Below are 21,759 nucleotides of genomic sequence, written 5' to 3'. Positions count from 1 at the left end.
TAAGTCATCTGAAACATGCAGATCTTTATATTTAATTAAAAACAATATTTTATATAATGTAATCAACATATGCACTTGATTTTTACAATATGAATTCCTATTGCGATATGGTATAATGTTACAAGCGAAGATTTATTTATACAGAATGTTCTCAGACTTTTAATAATGACGTTAAATTTGATTTCGCCGGCTTTATAAATGTGCTAATGCTTGTTTGTCTGACTTTCTTATTCGCAGTTATGGAGGTTTTCTTCCTTGTTTTAAAAGCTAAGCTAAGCTATCAATCAATCTTGAAGAGTTGACTTCTTTTTCTTATCACTCTTCCATTATCTGTTAATTTTGCAGTATGTTAATATGAAGTCTTAATGGATAGGTTTTTAATACATTTTACAAAAACCATACCATTTTATATATTACTAGAGGTATCTAAGGGTAATTGAGATATACTGGGGGCGGGGAAGGGAGTTTAATAATTCCCCCTCCCCAAATTTCAATTTTAGTTTTAGAATGAAAAGTAAAGTTTTTTTCTATGGGCGATTTCGCTTTAGAGGGTGGAAGTTTCCTCACCAAAATTGTTATAAACCTTCCCAGAACCTATGAGAAGCCACATTGTAAACTATATTGGTTCAACGGTTTGCGAGATTCTTTGATACACACAGACAAACACACCTACAGATTTTTATATAAGGATGATACAAACTATGTTTTTAATTTCTATTTTTAAAGGTGCATTAAAAAGAATTGCATTTTCACTTTTTTGCCATTTATCTGGATTAACTATGATTAGCCTATATTATATATTTTTATTTAACAGGGATGAGAAAATGGACGTATAATTGATATACATCCCTAATGATAATAAACACCGCTTCTGTAGATTAAGCTTATTAGTTGAATCATTTGGACACCATACGTTTAGAACTAACAATCTAAGTTAATTAAAAGTACCCAAAATTTATGAGGCAAAGAATATGATAAAGTATTTATAAAATCTTGGGTACCAGGTAATTAACAACCCAATGTCCCCTCCCTGTTATTTACGGTTAGTTCCAGTTGTGTTAAGAGTAGATTAGCCTCAAGAGGCGTGCGAAAGCCCTGTCAAAAATTGGTGTAGCTAATCCCACACTCTTCTAAAATCTCCAGGTGGGTGTGAACAACCCATTTCATTTTCATCTTTACTATCCAATAAATGTGTGTTAATGAAACCGACTTAATATTTTTTTCTTTATGTACAGACAATAAATAAATAAATTATAGAGTAGATGCACTTCTATCAATCAATACTTCAATTATTATAAATAAATGGATATATTATTACTTGGATCTTACACCAGATTTTTATGTTCTCTAATAAAGTGAAACACGCACTGTGCTAAAATAACGTCCTATTTCCATTTCCATAACCTTTACCCCATCCCCTTCTCTCCTAATAAATGAAGGAACTGACCAACAAATGAGTTTATGTGTGCAAGCTAAATTGACGAAAAGGGTTCCCCTGTCATTATATCCACGTATATTCTACATCCATTTATATACCGTACAAATCGTAGACTTTGCTTATTATTCCGTCTACATATTTTTTTGCGCGGCTTTTTTGCAAGCCTTCGGGGACTTAAAGTCTGCGGGCAAATTTTTAGCCTCTAGGAAATTCTCGAGTTATTTAGGGTGGTAAATTGGGTAACCCCAGAAAATTATGAAACTCAGGAATCGTAAATGATAAAAATAAGATAATGGTTATTTAAATTGGTGCACAGTACACCCCCAAATATGATGAACAAAATTATCAATTAGTATTGTAGAAAAATATCACTGGTAGAAAAGTTTGGACACTGCTCGTATAAATTATTTTTTTTTAAATAAGGAAATGGTTTTTTTCAAACTCAAAATATCAAATAAGAGTAAGATTCGGAGCCAAAATGAAACTTGTAGACTTCTTATTTTTATGTAAAACAGAAATGTTCATTTTATCTTTTTATGCAACTAATCTTTTTATCCGCGGATTTTTTTTATATAAAATCTAGTTTGATTCGAATTTAATTGGACCTCGTTGCAGAGATGATTTATTTCAAAAGGTGTTCTGACTTTGCTGCTCACAAAATTATTTTAGGTAGTATTGTAAGTCAGGGAGTAAGGGAGGGGACAATGGGCAGTTAATTCAATTTTATAGTTGTGACCCTTTAAGGTTGAAAACCCAGATATTTCCAGATAAAACAAGTATTTGCAATATAGCAACCTTTAGTGGAAATTTTTGACTTTTTGAATTATTTTTAATTCGAAATGCACCATCCTTAAACTGATGCTTTACTACAAGCCTTTGATTCTAGAGATCAAAACCCTTGTATACAATTTATTTCTATAATTGTTATTATTTAAACTTCGGAAAATTAAGGAAACATACCATTTTACTTTTACAACATCTTTTACCCAAATTTTTTTATTGTATTTATTAAAAAGCTTAGACATGAAAAAGCCTTAAATAATTATATTTCAAAACTTACTAAAACAATTACCTTCCTACAGAACTTTTAACTCAAGTTATTTCATTTAATGAAATAAAAATGAGATACCTTGCGTCAAAATTTCATACTACATAAATAAAAAAGTTGAGAACATAAGTACATCTTAATTTTAAAGATCTTAAGGTTTAAGTAACATATCTTAGGATAACTGGTATCTGCGCCTCTAGCATCCAGGACAGAAAAATAAAATAACACCATCTTGAGATTTTAATGATAAACAAACCTTGAACAACTCAGGACTTCGTGAATTTTCCCTAAAATTTTGAAATCAATCGGATCATTAATTACAGAAATATTAAGCTAAAGACAAAAAACTTTTGCCTTTACATTAAATCAATAAGAAACATCTAACATGTCTAAAGTAATGAAAAGAGCTAACCGTTACGGACGTACAAATGTGCGGGACCTAATTATAGGAAGGCTTTGCTCATAATAACTAATAATCTTAATATAATTTCTTTCTACAATGCACTAATAGGAATGAATTAACATTAAACAAGAATTAGATATAAAAAAATGTAATGATTCAATTTACAAAATAATTTTCAAAATCAAAATATTCTGTCTGCTTGTTATTGTTTATCTTTTTGTTGACGCGCTAGTTTGCCGCGAGATTATGCATGATTTTGCGTGACGTCATTCATAATTGGTCCCCAAGATTGGTTAGAAACTGCTAAATCCTTGCATGTTCCTTTTAAGCCAGTCCCCAAAGTCTGAGACTCCTAAAAATTGAATATTCGATCCATTGTCCCCTCCCTTACTCCCTGATTGTAAGTTGTGCAGCTAATTCGCGCTCGTCGTCGGGGAGGTGATAGGTTTAAATCTCAGTCCAAAACCGCGTCATAACTAAAGACGTTAAAAATCGTTCCTACTGCTGCTATGTGAGATGCGCGACATAAATAGAGTTGGGGAAATGAGTTGGCCCTCAACAGGTGCAACTTATCACCATTCATAGTTAGGAGTAGGACTTCTCACACAAAGGTTGTGCAATCAAAGAGTTGGTTGTCTCATTGGTGTTACCTTGGGCGATTAAGCGCGTTACACTGCGATTAAAAACGCAGAGTCTGTTCAAAGGTGACGAGAAAGTGTAATAGGGGTGAAGCATTTCAACCCTATTTCGTGAGTCCGGCAAAAGAGCCCCTAGCCTTAATGATTCTATCAATAAAATACTCCAAGTAGTTACAGTTTTGAAGATTTATTTATAACTGATTATACATAACAAATTAATGGCTTTATATACAACAGATTACAATATTGGGTTAGGTAGAAAATGGGTGTGGAGAGAATGGGGGACTGCAGGCCAGGTGAATGGCAGAAGGGCAGGCCCCTGTGGGTGTAAGGCTGGCGTCCCCCGGAAAAGGGTAGGTTATCTGGAACATGAGGGGGGAGGGGCAACCCCTTCCCCACATCGGCGGCTGGTAGAATTGACCGCATTATCTGGCGGTCAATAAAAGAAAGGGTTGGCTTAGGAATGTGGTGGTTAGGGATTAAACACCTGCGTGTTTTATCGGGAACCCCGGAGCGTAGCATGCTCTGGGAAGTGACAGTCTGTCCGACTACCACAAAAGGACAAAACGGACTCAATTTTTTTAAATAAACAAGGATGACATCCATAAAAGCGAAGCTCTGAAACGGCGGGACAAAAATAAATTAACACTTGTCCAAACTGAATAATCATAATTAGATTACAGAGATACTTCACCGATAGCACTATACTTTGTTTTTGTAGGAATCAGTATTCCACAAATCAGATCATATAAAAAATTATTTTTAGGTTACATCCCGCAGGGATAAGGCCCTCCGTAGTATATAGAAATATGGGAAAATCTACTGTAAAAATTTATCAAAAAAGTATAATAAACCTCATGGGAACTACTTTTTTTCTTTATGGCCTATATCTTAAAAGGTCGATTTTCTTCCCCCTCAATTAATAGTTTAAAACCTGAAATAAAAAAAAACAAAACCAAAATTTAAAGTAAAAAGACCGATCGGTCTAGTGGTTTCTTAGCAGAATTAATAGAATAACAATTGGTTTTAATGAAAAAACGTAATTTTTCACTTTTGCAAAAAAAGTGAATTAATTGTTATAAAGTAGAATATATTTCAAACAGCTTTTCTCATTCATGCAAAAATTATAATTTTCACATAGAAGAAGATTGTTGCAAAAAATGCATTGTAAAATTAGGAATCTTTAGTGATAAGACAAAAGACAATGAAATAATTACATTTATATCTTTAATGATGATAAAGAATTCACCACTTATGCCGATGTAAAATATTGGTTGAAAATTTTTGACACCTCTTGTTTGGAACCAAACAATCAAAGTTTAATAAAAGTACAATTTTTTGAGCCAATGAGCAACGATGTCCAAGTTTTATTGTGTGATGGAGTGAAAAATATTAATAGAGGTGTAATTCCTATTTGAGAGGTTAAAATAGTGCGCGAAGCACGCCGAATTTTTTAAAACCTTTTTAGAAATATTATATCGTATCTGCCAATAAAAAAGAAAAGTTGTTATGAAACTTTGGATAACAGACAGGGGGGGACAATAGGCTGTTTAACAACTTTGGAGACTTTAGTGAATCTTGATTTGCTGGTTTATTCAATTAAGTGTTTAATGTTTTAACCACTAATTATAATCTACAGATGTGGTTATTTTGTGTATGATCATAGGGAATGTACATCAATTTATCGGTCATTGTCTTTTCTTTTAAACCCCTGCCTTTAGACGAAGGTCGTGCAATCAAAGAGTTGGTTTTTTGTTGGGTATCACTTAACTTATTTTTCTGGGTAATATAACAACACGTTTACATCAAATAAACGATGCCTGAGGTCTATATACTATCACTAGTAGTCAGAGAGGACCGCGCCTCTACCAAGAAAATTATCAGGCAACTCGAAAAGACAAACATTAGAGTAAAACAATAGAGGGGGAAGGGGTTAAATAACTGCATGTCCCCATCCCAAGTACCTTGTGCGGACTCTCAATTGGGTCTTTGAAAATCAACCAAAAGTGTCTGGAATATTAACACAGCCATGGTGAAGAAAGCAATTTGCTAGCAGACGAAAGTGGTTCTTAACAGTGGGATCCAGGTAAAATTCTGGTTAAACATCAATAATATAAATTTATTTGACAGCCCACACATACCAAATTTATCTATTTATGTTTAAGCATGCTAATAAATCTTGAGGATTTTGTCATCCTTGTTTTGTGAAATTCTCACATAATTTACTTTTTTTTCAACACTAAATTAAAAACAAATTTTTTTTCTATTTTTCTAATTTATTTTCAAACAAAGCATTTAAAATAGATTATAATATATCACACTAACAACTGGTTTTACATTCATTCCTTCCTCTTATGGACTAAATAGTCCTTGTTTTTTTATGCAGAGAAAAAATCCGCAGCATTTAGGCAGTTTTAAGTTAGATAAATACCATGTTTTAAATCATTCGCTTGGGCTAGGGAGTAGTAATTTAATTGCTATTAAAAAAAAGGCATTAAAAGAATTTAATATTTGAAATGGTTATGTTTTTAAAAGAAGTTTTTAAAACTTTCATCCCAATCAACAAAAAAATTTTAATGCCTTCTAAAAAAGACCAAAATATGAAGTAGCTATTTTAAATTTGTCTACATTTTGAAGAAAAAATAATAAAGTATCAACTGTTTTCTCTAAAAAGGGTCTTTCCTTTCTAATTGAATTTTAAACTGACTACAAAGAAAATTATTTAAACAAGATTTAGGAATAATGTTATGATATAAATATAGATGATTATATATTTTAGGTATATGTTAATTAATATAATATGCATATACTAACTTAAGTATCAAAATCTTATTTATCTTTATATATAAAAAATAATAAAATTTTGATACTTAAAATAATGTACAATTTGTACTTAAATTCTGATGCATCATAGACCATTTTCAAAATTTTATTCAGAAAAAAATACAGTTATTCAAAGCTACTTCTTCATTACCTATTGAATCTTAAAGGAAAATTGAAAAAATTAAAATGCAGCAATCCGTTGCATAAGAGGTCAATACTTTGGATGATCAGAACTGGAGGCTAAATATTTGTACATTTTGTCTCAAAGGCAACAAAAAAACTAATTTCCTCAAACACTATTCAAAGAATGTTTGGTAAGTTTTATATTGCTACAACAGTGTGTATCAATTAACAGTTCTGATCATCATGTTTGTATATCAAAAAAAACTATTGATTCTATGTTGTTGTATATCTATGAATATGTATATGAACTATTGAAAAATTGCAAAAATGTGAATAATTTATAATATTGTATGTATTAAGGTATGATAAAGTTTAAATCTGGCAGTATGGTGCTATCAATACGTGGTGTTACAAAACTTACAGGGTGCCCACAAAAACATTTTTTTATGTAAAAATTTTATTTGAAAAAAACGAAAAAACTTGATAAAAAACAAAAAATTTAATTGTAGTTTTCTTAATAGGAAATTTTATATGGGACACCCTGTAGATTTCAAAGTGGTCACAGGTAACAAATTCTTTACAGCATTAGCAAAATTTGAACAAAAAAGTTTGGCTATTATAATTACTTTGAAATTTAGTTTTCTTTGAACAAAATTGTATATCTTTTTTTTGAAAAAAAAAATATTTGCGCAACATAATTGTAATCCAAAAATTCTTCTGATATAAAGTAATGACTAGAGATCACCCTGTAAAAGGGCTGTTATTTAGAAATAGCAGAAGAAAAATTATTGTTTATTGAGTAGTTAGAATATTGTTTATGATCAAATATGCAATCTTTCATCCTTATTTTCATGACTCAAGACTTTTTTTTCAGTAAAATCATAACATTTTAAACACAAACTTTATTTTTTAAATTAACCAATAAGAGATAACTTTGTTGTTAGTTAACCAATAACAGCTTCAATATTGACCAATAACAGCTTTTTGTTGTTGTTGTTTAACTGGCCAATAAAAGCTTGCTTTGCTGTACAACTGACCAATGGGAGTTTTCTTAAATTTACAACTGGCCAATCAGAGCTTAGTCCTATTGACAATCCAATAGAAAAACACATCAATCGGCTTCTGACCAATCAAATGTTGTAAAATATTTTTTTCTGAATTATGAGCCTTATTCATGAAAATCAAAACTAAACCAGTTTAATTAACAGTTTGCTTACTACTGAACAAGGATGACAAGATAGATAGATATATAATATGTGTTTAAATTTACTACTTTAGCACTAAAATACAAATATTAATTATTTTTTTTCTCACAAAAGTTACTTTCTCTATATATTAATATTAACGCTGATCATCAACAATCAAATCTCAAGCTTAAGCTCATAGCATCCATACAAACAAAAATCAAATATAAAACATAATTTTTTGTACCATTTTCATTCTCGTTTTATAACTGTTTATTTATCAGTGCTTTGATATTGATATTTAATAGATTTAAGTTACTTTTGCGGCTAAGCTGCTGATTTCTAATAAAAAGTAATAATACAACTAGCTGTCTTATTCTAGCCGTTCATTACAGATAAACAGTTAGGGCTATTATTGGAAAAATTACAATGAAAGAAAATAATTTTTAAAAAGCCGCTCTAGTGAACAGAAATCCATCCAAATATCACACTGATACATTTTTATTTATACTCAGTAGAAATTTTAGTTTTTTGTTTTGTTTTACAAAGATTAATTATGAAATTTGGGCCGCATTTGTAAAGCTATGCAAAATAACACATGGCTAGTAAAGAAGAAATATCTGCCACATTTTTCATCCCAAAAATTGCAGCTTTTACTAAAATTTCAAATGACAAGAGAGCTCGAGTTTGTTCAATTTGATTAATTAAAGTCTAAATCTGTTGCTCGCAAGAAATTTTTAAATCTTAAATTCAACAAAAAAGGGTTCTCGTTATGCATTTAGTTTAATTGCAAAATATTTAGGAATTTATTCATTTTTGTACAGTATGTTAGTTTTAGAAAACTCTTTTTTTGAGACAATCATCCTTTTAAACCATTTTGTACATTTTGTTATATTAATACTTTTATAAAATTGAAGAAAGGGGTGAAACATATAATCAAGGACGATTCTATTCCAAAGCTGTTAGGCTATTCTAAGAATTTAGAAAAATGTAGGAATAGTTATTTATCGCATTGTATTTCTTTCCTCGGATATTAAAAAAGTAAAATTCTTGGATTTAAATCAGTTACATTAGCCCCAAGGAACTGAAGGCCCGGGTTAACAAAACTGGTTTAAATTTTAAGATTTTTTAAATATTTGTGGAAAAGTCTCTGTAATACGAAGCTATAAATGTTTTTTTTAGTGTGGCTAAGAACCACTTATACTACCAAAGACCAAATTTCAAAAAGACTTTTTTTGTGAATTTTAGGGAAGCCTCGCTGCTCTAAAAGTGTTGGTGTAAGTAAATGAATAATGAATTGTGCCCAGTGGGAGAAAAGGAACATGTAAGCAGGATAAAATGTGTCCGCCTGGCTGGAGATTTCCGCAGGATTAGGGTCAGGCAATACTGGGATAGGTGAATGGAGGATATATTTTTATGTGATATATAAATTGCAGTACTAATTTCACACTAATACAAAAGATTAATAATTCCAAACCTAAAGGCAAAAAATCTTCTATCAGGAGAGTTAATCAATATTTTAAATGATTGAAAAACATATATTTTCCAGTAGGAATAATGTGTCTTTACCCTCCTCCCTAATAGTGGATGTAAAAACTTAGGAATAACAGAATTTTTTTATCTTTTTAGTGATACTGATGGTTTTAAATGTTCTTAATATCCCTAGAAGGACTAGACCTAATGAGAGGTTACATAAAGACATTCCAGTAAAACAATGGATTTAAAACATATGGAAAAAGCATAATAATATCATATTACTGTCTGTTGAAAAATGAACATCATATCTTAAGCCTATGCGAAAATGTGGTATTTTTTAAAGATTTTTCTTCAGATTTAAAAAAAATGTTTATAACAAAATACTTAAAATTTCTACTGAGTATAAAAAGAGTTTATACTTTGATTAGGATAGGTTAAAATATGGGAAGATATGCTAAAGCACTATAAACTAATTTTCATAAAATACACAAGGAGTGAATGCATTTAAAAAAAAAAGAATTGATAAAAATAAATATCTTGCTTTATTTTTGATAAATACTTAAAAATATAAAGTGGGATACTTTAGAAAATAAATAGATTTTCTTTTTTTTTCATATACTTATTAGAAGAAATAAATATGCAATTTTTTGATGGTCTTTTGTAATGATTTAAATGAATTAAAATATGTTAAACATGTACATTACACTCCTTTGAAAGGGGAAGTCAAACTTTTTGGACCAATTAAGCAGGTACAATGTCTGTTTAATAAGAATTTTTAAATTCTCAATAAACATAAAATTTTGTCCAATAAAAAAAAACTGTAGTAATTGTCCTTTCAATTAAAATTTAAGCTCGGGATTATTTAAAAAGTAGCTGATTAATGATTATATTATTTTTTTCATACTTTAACATTTTTTTTTAATAATTATAATAATTCGGTACAAAACAGATTCTTGGAATCTTTCAATTTCACAAAGAAAAAAAATAGGGTAAAAAAGCAAAAAAACACGTTTTTCTCACTTTGTGAGTTTTTCTGTTTCTTACATTACTGTTGTATAATGTGTTTTTGAACTGTTTGTTGTGTATCATTTCCTTCTGAAAAGAAAGATCACAGAACTTTACGATTGATAAGATTGACAACTCGGCAATATGCTAATTAATTATTTCAGGAAAAAAAAGACTATATAAAGGGAATAGACATCAATTGTTTTGCGCCTAATCCCTTTAAATTGACATAAAATCAATGTTTTTTAGCCAAAAAATATGTTCTTTATGGAAAGATTTTACTACTTAGGAAATTTAAGTCATAAACAGGATTCTCTAATGCAAAAGGACAAAAATTGCGCTTTTCAAATTAAGGGGTAAAGCGTATATGATATATTTAATTTATATAGAATAATAATAATATAATGTAATAATATATAACTGTACTACATTAATATATTTGGTAAGGAACATCATGTAAAATAATATAAAATTGCTTTCATTTTATTTTTAAGCAATTTTAAATTATAAAACAAAATGAAAATATAATTTTTTTATAAACTGTCGGATATTTGTTGACTTTTTATTGATCTAGGTTTATTGATGCTAAAAAAGAACCATACGATAAACAGCACTTCTTAACTTTCTTGACTTCTCTTCTTTAATTAATAACTTTAAGTTTATGCTTTATTAACACTGGTTCAAGTGTTCAATATCCGACTTTTGACTTTCAGGTAACTCATTTGGGGGAATCCACGTCCTTTTGTAATTCTGCTAATGGCCTTCATCACTCATTATATAGTTCTTTTTCTCTTTTCTTTAGCAAGCTCATCTCAAAAGGAAGGATTTTATTTTTAAGCTTATTTTTTTATAAAGTTTTTTTTCATACATAACTTTTGTTGATTAAATATTTGTATAAATGTGATTATAATGCACAATCCAGACGCCACCAAACATAATATATTGATTATTATATAATTTTATATTATATATTAATGGGTGTTGAATATTATATTAATAATAACTGGGATGGGTTGATAGTATAGATAGTGTTGGGTTCAGTGTCAGGTTTTTTTCCGGGATGATGTAAAAATTTATGGGGAATATTTTCTTCCATGTCTTTATGCGACCACTGGGTTGCAGTGGATGTTGTGGTTTGCCTGCTGTTGTTCCAAGAGTCCCATGGCAGTGTCCACCAGCAGATAGAGGCCAGAGAACAGCTGTTTCTGGTCATCCTGCTGTTCCTCCCGGTGCTGCCTGTGACTGATGGTCAGGCTGGTCTTTGACATATCCAGCGGTTGGTCGTCCTCCATGTTTTCTGGCTGCTGTGTTGAAGTGTTGTTGGAGCTGCACACTTCTTCCTGGCGAATGGCCAGCTGCTGCTGCTCCCATTGGAGCCGTTGGCAGCGTGGCGCAGCCGCCGCTGTGTTGTCACCCTCCTCAGATATGTCCATGGGCGTGCTGCTTGTTGCTGATTGACTGATAATTGTTGCTGCACTTGTCTTATTATTATTGTTGTTACATTGTTTGTTGTTTGTGTTGTTGGTCGTCATGGCGGTTGTGACCGCCACCGGCGGTGACTGCGGCTGCGGCTTGGCCGCAACGTTGCCACTGGAAGCTGGAAATACTTTAGTTGTTTTAACAGTAACCTGCTGTGTGACCTGCCTGGTAGTTGTCTGGATAGGCAGCGCTGTACAGTGTACTAGCGAGGATGGCTTGCTGTTGGCTGGGGCGGTGGTCACAGCCAACAGCGTCTTGGCGGCATTGGTACACTGGTCTGTGTGGGGGTGCTGGTGGTTGGGGGTGGCAGGGGCGTGCACAGGTACTCCGAGTAATACGCGAGACTTGTCTTGGCAAAATTTATTCGGTTTCAACTCTCTACTGGCAACCTCACTCAACCTAAATTAAAAAAGAAAATATTAAATCTTCAATAGCAGCCGAGAAAATTACATTTCACCTATGGCGTTACGGACTGACTGAAGGACAGACAATGTAAATTATAGAGTAGCTTCGCTTCGGATAGGAAAAGAAAATAACAATAGAAAATTTCAAGTCTTTTATGAATATTCAAAAGGTGTAAAAATTGATTTTTATTAATAACAAATTTTGGCTTTATACAAAAGGGAAAAGCAATAAAATAAAGAGAGCAAATAACAATAACTTAAAAAATATAATTCTAATACTATTTTTAAAAGCGAAGCTTTTCTATAATTAGGGTCGGTCCGTACGTCCGTCCGTCCGTCCGTCCGAGATAGATAGCTTTTATTCGTTAATTTAGGCATGTTAGAATTGTCCTATCGATTTCAAACTTTGCATGATGATTCCTGTAGTAGTTGGGTACGATTTAGAAAGCGTAGCAACTCTATAATCATTACCAGAATGTCCGTACGTCCATTTTAAACATGTTGATTTTTCTACTTTTTTAACAACAAATTTTCAAGTGTTCTAATTATCCGTTTGATCTGATTTTTGGTATATTGATTCCTGGGACAACAAAGAACATAATTATAAGCGAAGCAACTCTATAATCAAGTCCAAAAATGTAAGTATGTCCATAAATATTATCCTGCTTCAAGCAGTTTTTCAACATATTTACTTACAATTTTGCTTCGACTCTTATACTTTTAAATTCTGATTATTCAGTTCAGATACTATACAAATGTTAATGTCCGTTTGTCCTACCGTTTCAGTGCTTCGCTTTTATGGATGTTGTCATCCTTGTTATTCAATATATTTAGGTCTATCTGATAAATAAGTTATTTTAAACATTGTTAGACTTGTACTTTACTTTTTATATCAGGGATTTTGAGATGGTTCAATTGAAAATAAACTAAAAAATCTTAAGGTGAATTTTTTGTATCTTAAGAGTTGCTTTAAAAATGTCTAGAAAGTAACTTAAGGGCCATATTGATTTATCGTTCATTGTCATTTCCCTGGACCCCTGTTTCGGACCATTTTTTGTTAAATCCACCAAACAATATCATTAATCAACCAAAAATCAATCTTTCGAATCATTTGCGACCCAGAATTTAATTGATTATTTTTCATTATTCAATTTTCGAAGAGGGATAGTCATTTTATATTGGTAACATGTAAGAGTTTTTACTTTATTAAAATTTCTTTGTTTATATTAATACTTTGATGTCTTTTTCATAAAAAGTAGCGCTACTAACAGGTAAACTTATCCTTGATAAAAGTATAATTACACACTATCATTATCGAAAGTTTGAAATTTTTGATAAACTGTACCAATTCCTTGTAGAGGTATAATTGAATTCAATGTATCTTCTCATTGGTAAAAATCAATTGCAGACAGAGTAATAATATTCAGTTATTTTCAAGGAATAAAGGGATAGATTAATAAAGGAGAATGGAGAATAGAGACATTTAGAAACATCCATGTAAGAAACATTGTTTTCAACAGGTCTTACCAAGGTCAGTTAAAAAAAAGATTTTGCATTTTATTTAAATTGAGGATCCTACATTTGGTTTTACAAGATGTGTCTCGCATACCCTCATTTAAAAAAACACAAATTGTTGAATTGATGTTTTATTTTTCTCCATTTACCTATCAATGATATCCTAGTTGTTTTATACTGTTTGTTTTGCTTACTGAAAGTCCAATTTTAATTTTGTTTTTATCAATTATGCCCTAAGTTAAATCTATTGCCTTTTAAAATCACCACAGAATGATTTTAATTTTGATGCCTATTAGACTAAGACAAATCCTTTATTTTCAGAAGCTTATTTCTTAATTATTTATTCTACCAGTATGGCTTCGAAACCGATTAATATTCAGTGGAATAGAACTGGTTGTCAGCCACACTGAAGAACCATAGCACTATATTAGACAACAATAGCATAATACTATCGCGTTGCAATTAATCAATATTATTATTTCCTTGTTTATCTTATAAATATTCTAAATAATTTTCAGATGTTTATTTGTTATTATAAACGTAATAAAATGTGTAAATATAATATTGTGTGGAGCACTTGTATTTTGACAGCAGTTCCCTCCCTTCATTTCAAAACCTTTTGTGTTTTTATGCTGGGACTGTCATGCGTAGTCTTAAAAGTAAAATGGAAAATGAAAACAGACAAAAAATTTTTTACTTGATGTGGGTGGATAAAAGTAGAACAGGCTGACGTAGAAAAAAAATCCAGAGGGGGGGGGGGAGTAAACTTAGAAACCCATTATTTAACCCCCTTCAAAATTATTAAAAATATAGATGTTATTTTACCCCCTCTTAAACCTTTTAAACAACTCATTTTAACCATCCCCCTGCCCTCCCCCATATATTTGTTATTAATTTCTTAAAATTAATTCAGAACTCTATAGTAAAAAAGTTTCTTTCTATTATTTTAGCTATTTTTTCGTGAATTTATATCCAAATTTAAAGTTTTTGAGAGAGGGAAATATAATATTGATATTTTTATGTAAAACTTTGTTAAATGCATTTTAAAATGGGACAAAAACATGACGCAGTAGGTAACCTACCCAGAGGTCCTACAAAAGTGGTAGAATTGTCCTGCTGAATCAAAACATAAATCATTTTTGTCTTACAAATCTATAAAACTCAGGGAGGGAGGAGATATTAACATGTAAATGCTACTGGTACCCAAAAATTTAAAAGATATACTCTCATTTGTTGGTTTAAAAACTTTGGGTACTTTTATATAATCTTGATTGGTTGATTTAAACTGGCAATGTCTAAACTTTTCAACCGATTATTTACCATCATTGCATTGATGATTAACATCAAATTATCGCCCATTGTCTTTTCTCTGTAAAAACTACACATTTTGTCATAATAATGATTATTTGTGTTTTGGCTGTTTTAATGTAATAATTTATTATATTTGTATCACCACTGAAACTCTTGTAACTTTGAAAGGTATACAATTTGACTTGGGAGAGGGTGGTAACTCAAAGAAAGAGAAAATTAGAAGGGAAACATTGAAAATTAGTTTCTTTAATACTTCATACATTGCAGCTGAATTTTATTATTTGAAGAATTTTTAAATCTACCAATAGACAAGTTATTTTGACGGAATAACGATTGAATTGAAGTAAGAAAATACTATCGTTCAAAGCTTTAAGCTACTGAAAAGTCTATAAAAGTATGCTGTGTTTTAAAGCGTTTTTAGCTCTTTTAAAGTAACACAATTTCTTTAGTTTTAGTCGTCGCATTTTCTATTGAAAGGGTGATTTCCAAAGGCATAAGAACAGAAAAGCTGTGTTTTAAATTTTTAAATCTGAGCACACTCTTATCAGCCTGTTGAAAATTTGTAAAATTTAAAATTTATATTTTTTTGTGGGAAAGGAATAGTAAATTTTTGACTTTTTAAAATAAAACATTTAAACCTTAAAAATGTGTAATGAAGATAATTGAGACAAACTATATTGGTGGCAATTATTATAGGAAAAATCATATTAAAATTTGACTAGCGAAAAAGTAGGAATAGTTTATTTTTCGAGGCTATTGACGATTCGATATAAGACTAAAAGATATTTCTAATAAAGGCTACATGACAAAAATTGTCTCCAACGTTAGAAATCAAAGTTTCAGACTTTTTAATGAACTAGCAGCTGCGCCCCTACCGTCAAGGGGATCTATTTTCAAAGGAATGTAGAAGTGTAAAAAATAGCTTAAACCATACACAGACCTATCTATAAAGACAAAAAAGCTTACTACTTTTAGGGATACACCCTGTAGTTCCAAATAAGGTCAACATTTAAGGAATTAAAGGCATAGGAAAATATGCTTTTAAGTGACTGAAAACTGATAACAGTGTTAGTTGTTAATTTAAAGTACAGCTACAAGTATTTAAACAAGGATGACAACATCCATTAGTTGCGATTGAGAAGCACACAAAAAATATTGACAAACGGACAAGGTAAGAGATGATGTTTAGTTTTCATAACAAAGAAAAGAAAGAGCGTCAGACAAACGGACAAAACAATATATTGGCTAGATGCGCATATTTTATAGAAATATTCGCTTAAAAGGGGGGAGGCGGATGTGCCACTTTTTGAAACCAAAACTAAAAGTCAAGAAAGGAACTCAACTAAAAAAGAGTTACAGGTCTGAGATTTTGCATGGCAGTTGCTTTATAGAGGTACAATATGGAACTGTGAGGAAACGGCGGCGCAACCGCCGAAAACCGCCGTTTCCCGCCGATTTTTTTTTTGTAATTTCTCGGCGGTTTTCGGTGGATGCGCCGCCGTTTCTTCACTGTTCCATATTGTAACCCTATAAAGCAACTGCCATGCAAAATCTCAGACCTGTAACTCTTTTTTTAGTTGAGTTCCTTTGACTTTTAGTTTTGGTTTCAAAAAGTGGCACATCCGCCTCCCCCCTTTCTATCTTTAATAGTATAGTTGAGAAAATCAACTTTAACCCAAAGCGTTTGGGACTGCATAAGGACTGACCGAAGGGAAGTATAGAGTAGCTTTTAAAATTGATATTTGCAATCATTAAAAGAAGGTGTATCAACTTTTTTTTTATAGCTAGCCGGTTCTTTTAGTAAGTAGTAGATGTAAAATTTTTCATAGAATTCAGATATGCAATCGGTTTTTTTGTAGACCTCTTATTTTTTAAGTAATTTAAGTTTTAAAAAAAATTAAGTCGATTTTAAGGTACTAAAATGCAACAAAAAAAGAAAGAAAATGGCCATTATGAACAAAAATAGTAAGATCTTTAATTTGACACCTTACTTTTTCAATTCTGTCAGGTAATTATTGAAAAAATCGATTTTTTTAAACCCACGAGAATAAAAACTTTGAACTTAATTTTATTATTTCACAGGTAAAAAAATATGGGTTCATATATACCTTTAGAATCAGAAAAATATTACGATTTCATTGTAAGCAAAATTGAAAAAAAAAGTTTACAATATAGTATATAAACTACAATAAAAGGAATTATATGAAAATATCATATTATATTGTACAGGCAACGTCTTAATTCTTGAATTGGGTATAAAAATGGGAAGGGGGTAAAGAGGGGTAAAGAGGGGGTAAAAAAGGGAAGATGATAGTGTTGCCTGAACAAAAAATACAATTGGCCATTTGTTTAATTTTTTATTTTTTTACTTTTTTTCAATTTTGCTTACAATGGATTCGTAATATTTTTCTGATTCTAAAGGTATATATGAACCCATGTTTTTATGTCTGTTTGAGAAAATATTTAGGTCTAAAGTTTTTATTAAACCGAGGTTAAAAAAATAGATTTTTTCAATAATTACTCAACAGAATTTTAAAAGTAAGGTGTCATTTTAAAGATCTTACTATTTTTGTTCTTACTGGCCATTTTCTTCTTTTATTTTGTTGCATTTTAGTACCTTAAAACCGACTTAATTATTTTTTTAAAAAACTTAAATTACTTAAAAAATAAGAGGTCTACAAAAAAACCGATTGCATATCTGAATTCTATGAAAAATTTTACATCTACTACTTACTAAAAGAACCGGCTAGCTATAAAAAAAAAGTTGATACACCTTCTTTATGAAAATTGAAAAGACAAATTTTCATTTTTTGACAGGTATTGTGATAAAATCACTAAAGTTATATAGTCGCAAGCAATATATAATCTTTAACATTAAGAATTCACTTTGGTTAAACTAGAATTTATACTTGAAATTTATTATTTGTTGTAAATAGAATAATTGAAAGTTCTGTTATTTATCTATCTCTGTTAGATGTACGTGTGTTGTATCTTTAGCTAAATCCTTGTTAAATTGGGCAAGATGGATGTCAGTTTTTATACACCCCCCCCCCCCCGCCCTTACACAATTTAGAGACCCGCCCTAAAAATGCAGTCGAGAGGGAGGTGGAGGTGGGTGATGAGTAGGCCCTTGTAAAGCATATAACCCTTTTTTTTTAACTCATTCTATTAATGACGTTTACTTAAAATTACATGAAAAATTAAAACAGTAAATTTTAAAAGTTGAAAATTTAAATTACCTTAATACGATGGATTATTATTTATAATATGTAAGTAAAGGCCAAATATATTTGCAAACAAAAAACTATTCCTACCGATAGAATGCCATAATTTTCTCTTTTTAAAAGCGAAGCTTTTTCTATAATTAGGGTCGGTCCGTCCGTCCGTCCGTCCGTACGTCCGTCCGTCCGTCCGTCCGTCCGTCCGTCCGTCCGTCACGGTTAGCTTTTTTCGTTAATTTAGACATGTTAGAATTGTCCTATCGATTTCAAATTTTGCATGGTGATTCCTTTAGTAGTTAGGTACGATTTAGAAAGCGTAGCAACTCTATAATCATTATCAAAATGTCCGTACGTCCATTTTTAACATGTTGATTTTTTTACTTTTTTAAATAGCTTTTTTCGTTAATTTAGGCATGTTAGAATTGTCCTATCGATTTCAAATTTTGCATGGTGATTCTTGTAATAGTTAGGTACAAGTTAAAAAGCGTAGCAACTCTATAATCATTACCAGAATGTCCGTACGTCCATTTAAAACATGTTAAATTTTTTACATTTTTAACAACAAATTTGTATGTGACCTAATTATCCGATTGGTCTGATTTTTGGTATACTGATTCCTGAGACAACAAAGTACAATGTTATAAGCGAAGCAACTCTATAATTAAGTCCTAAAAATGTAAGTATGTCCATAATCATTATCCTGTATCAAGCAGTTTTTCAACAAATTTACTTAAAATTTTGCTCTGACTCTTATACATTCGCATTCTGATTATTCAGTTCTGACATTATACAAGTGTTAATGCCCGTTTGTCCTACCGTTTCAGAGCTTCGCTTTTATGGATGTTGTCATCCTTGTTAAAGTGAATATGTGCTATTTTAAATTTGCTTTGTTAAGCTTATTTGTAAAAACATCGTCAAGTTTCTTCAGTCGTCTCATTTCAAGATTGAATCTTTTTTTTCTGTTAGTCCAAACAAAAACGAACAAATTTCAGGAGATGGAAAAACAAGGACGACCATTTTTATCATTGCGCAGCTACAATAAGTTTATTACGTTCTCCTTCTTTTATACAATGTATTAAAGATCTTTTAGCTTACGATTTTAATAACTGCTGTACCGATTGAGTTATCCGTTTTAGGAAAGCTTCGCATGGGTCCCAGAATAAATTTTGATAGTTTTAGGCTATTTTCTGCCCTTCCATACCCCTTTGACTACAGAGCCCCTAGATTCTAGTAAGTAGTATGTAGATATTTAATAGAAAGAAAACCGACAGACGGACAGATATAATATTTAGTGTGGCTACGCCTCCAAAAAATAAATCAAAACGTCAAAAAGCCCCCGACTCTTCACAGTTGAAACCCTTTCCATCAAAATATAGTAATTTCAAATATATCTATCTATTAACAGTCAGGGATCTTAAGGGATAAGACAATAAATAAACGATAAATTGAACATCCCCAATGGTGATAAACAAGATTACTTCTTCTATAGTTTAAAATTTATGGTAGAAATTTTTGGACACTATGGTTTAGGAACAACCAATCACTGTAAAAGTACCCAAACTTTTTGAGCCTAAGCTAAAATTTTGGGTACTGGTTTAATGTCCCCTCCTCCCTGGTTTATAGTAAGTTTAGATACATCCAGCTATTCATTATTTATCATATAATTGATTTCATGAGGAACATAACTAATATTTTCCAGATTTTGTAAGCAGGGAATGGTACTCAGCGGTTTCAATCCATTTCAATCATGTGAACTTTAGAATGTGTATAATACTCAGGGAGGAAGGGGGCAATTGGACTGGTTCCCAAAGTTTAATAAAAAAGTTTTCTCATTCGTTGGCTTGAAACTTTAGATACCCTTAAAAAATCTTGATTGATTGATACAATCTAGTAGTGTATAACTTTTTCCATCAATAGTGTACTCTACAGAAAAAGTAATTTTGTTAAACAGTATATGAATAAAATTGTTAATATATGACTGTGTTCCATAAAAAGTTAGGTATTAATTTAAAACTGAAAGCCTAAAAAGGTTTGATATATGATTCACTTCACATAAAAAAATACTTTTATTGTTTTTATTTTCTATTATCAATTTTTTGTTTCATGTATTTATTTTAAACATTTGATGATCAATATAGATACCTAAATATTTGTATTTTTTGTGTTATGGGATCTCAGTGTTGAATAAAGAGTACAAAAAATTAGTTCTTAGTACACATCGACATATATTGATCACACAAAAATAGAATATATTGTAAACTATTATTGAAATTTACCACAAAATTAACTATCCTTCAATATTGATCTATCTATCTATCATAATAATCAGGGATCTAAAGGGATAAGACAATGGCCGATAAATTGATGTACATCCCCAATGGTGATACATAAAATTATGATTACAATTTGTGATTTAAACGTTTGGGCACTCAACTTAATGAACCAACCAATCAAAATTCAATGAAAGTCCCCAAAGTTGTTAAGCCAACTAATAAGAAAACGTTATCATAAGACTTTTGGAGACTAGTGTGACATATGTCCCCTCCCTCCCTCCCTGATCTATCTATCTATCAAAATAATGGATATCTACTCGTCTAGATATCTATTTACTAATTTCTATCTTTGGTAACCAACACCAAATGTTCACAAATATAGTTGGTGTTCCCACAAGTTGGTCGATTATTTTTTTTGTATAATTGCGCAAAAACTATGGAAACAATAGTTAATATTTTAGAGATAAGACAATGAAAGATAATTAAATCTTCTCATATGAGTCATATATAAGCAAAAGTATGCTTTCTTATATGTTCAGGCATTTAGCATCTATATTTTCGTCGGTAGAAAGAGAGGTCAGAAAAATAGCCTTAAACCATCCTAGGACCTATGTAAAATTTCCAAGCGAAGAAGAACTTAATATTCAGTGTTTAGTGAGATCTTAACGAACAAAAAAAACCGTATTGCCTGGTATAATAAAAATGTCTTGAAAAATATAAAATTGTTGTCATTTAATCATATCAGTAATATTAGCTTTATTGTATAAACGTCAATATTGATTTTACTTACACTATATTTAAACCTCAATTGAAAGTATAATACGCAAAAATAAATATTATAATAAATAAATTGTTGATTAAGATTTCAGCAAATAATCAATTAATAAAGATATATAATGGGGTGATATGGGGTGTCATCAACCCCCTTAAAATTGATATTGAGAACCCTGCCTTCCCATACAACCCCATGAAAAATCCGAGTTATAGACCTTCTAGACTTAATCTTTTTTGGTTAACCTATCCCTTCGCTCTACTACGCTAGCTAAACGCAAATAAAAATCCCCTTGGTGGGTTATTATTTTGACCCCTCTATTGTTTATTTTTATTATTATTTTGATATTTTGCGTATTTTTTTAGAAGAGTAGAAACTTTACAATTTAGGATTTTATCCGTACGTCAAAATAACTTTACTAGAGTCCGTACGTCATTGTTACCTCTTTTCGTACATTTAGGCATGTTACAATTGTTCTATCTATTTTAAACTTTTGATGAAAAAATAGGAAATTCTTTACTCAAAAAAATATTATATTTTTCTTTTTGATAATTTGCGCATTTTTGACAATGATTTAGGTAAAACTATAAATAGATACCGGAAATATTAATTATATCCTTTCATTGATGATTGCATTAACAACAGG

The 21,759-nt window shown here is 30.7% G+C and overlaps 1 protein-coding gene across 1 annotated transcript in view; it reads right to left on the bottom strand.

Annotated features, from left to right (window-relative positions):
- Positions 1 to 5,782: 5,782 nt before the first annotated feature.
- LOC145313821 (uncharacterized) overlaps positions 5,783 to 21,759 on the bottom strand; it is a 104,028-nt gene continuing 88,051 nt past the window's right edge. The window contains exons 8-10 of the mRNA XM_080153461.1: positions 10,741 to 12,016; positions 6,108 to 6,340; positions 5,783 to 6,004 (exon numbers count right to left, since the gene is read on the bottom strand). Of these exons, the coding sequence (XP_080009587.1) occupies positions 11,239 to 12,016 (778 nt within the window). The 3' untranslated portion in view covers positions 5,783 to 6,004; positions 6,108 to 6,340; positions 10,741 to 11,238. The remainder of the gene's footprint in view (positions 6,005 to 6,107; positions 6,341 to 10,740; positions 12,017 to 21,759) is intronic.

Source organism: Acartia tonsa, chromosome 1 (assembly GCF_053477335.1).
Source record: "Acartia tonsa isolate MP-2025a chromosome 1, ASM5347733v1, whole genome shotgun sequence".
NCBI lineage: Eukaryota > Metazoa > Arthropoda > Copepoda > Calanoida > Acartiidae > Acartia > Acartia tonsa.
Note: the sequence above shows the minus strand (reverse complement) of the source record. Positions and strands in the feature narration are given on the sequence as shown.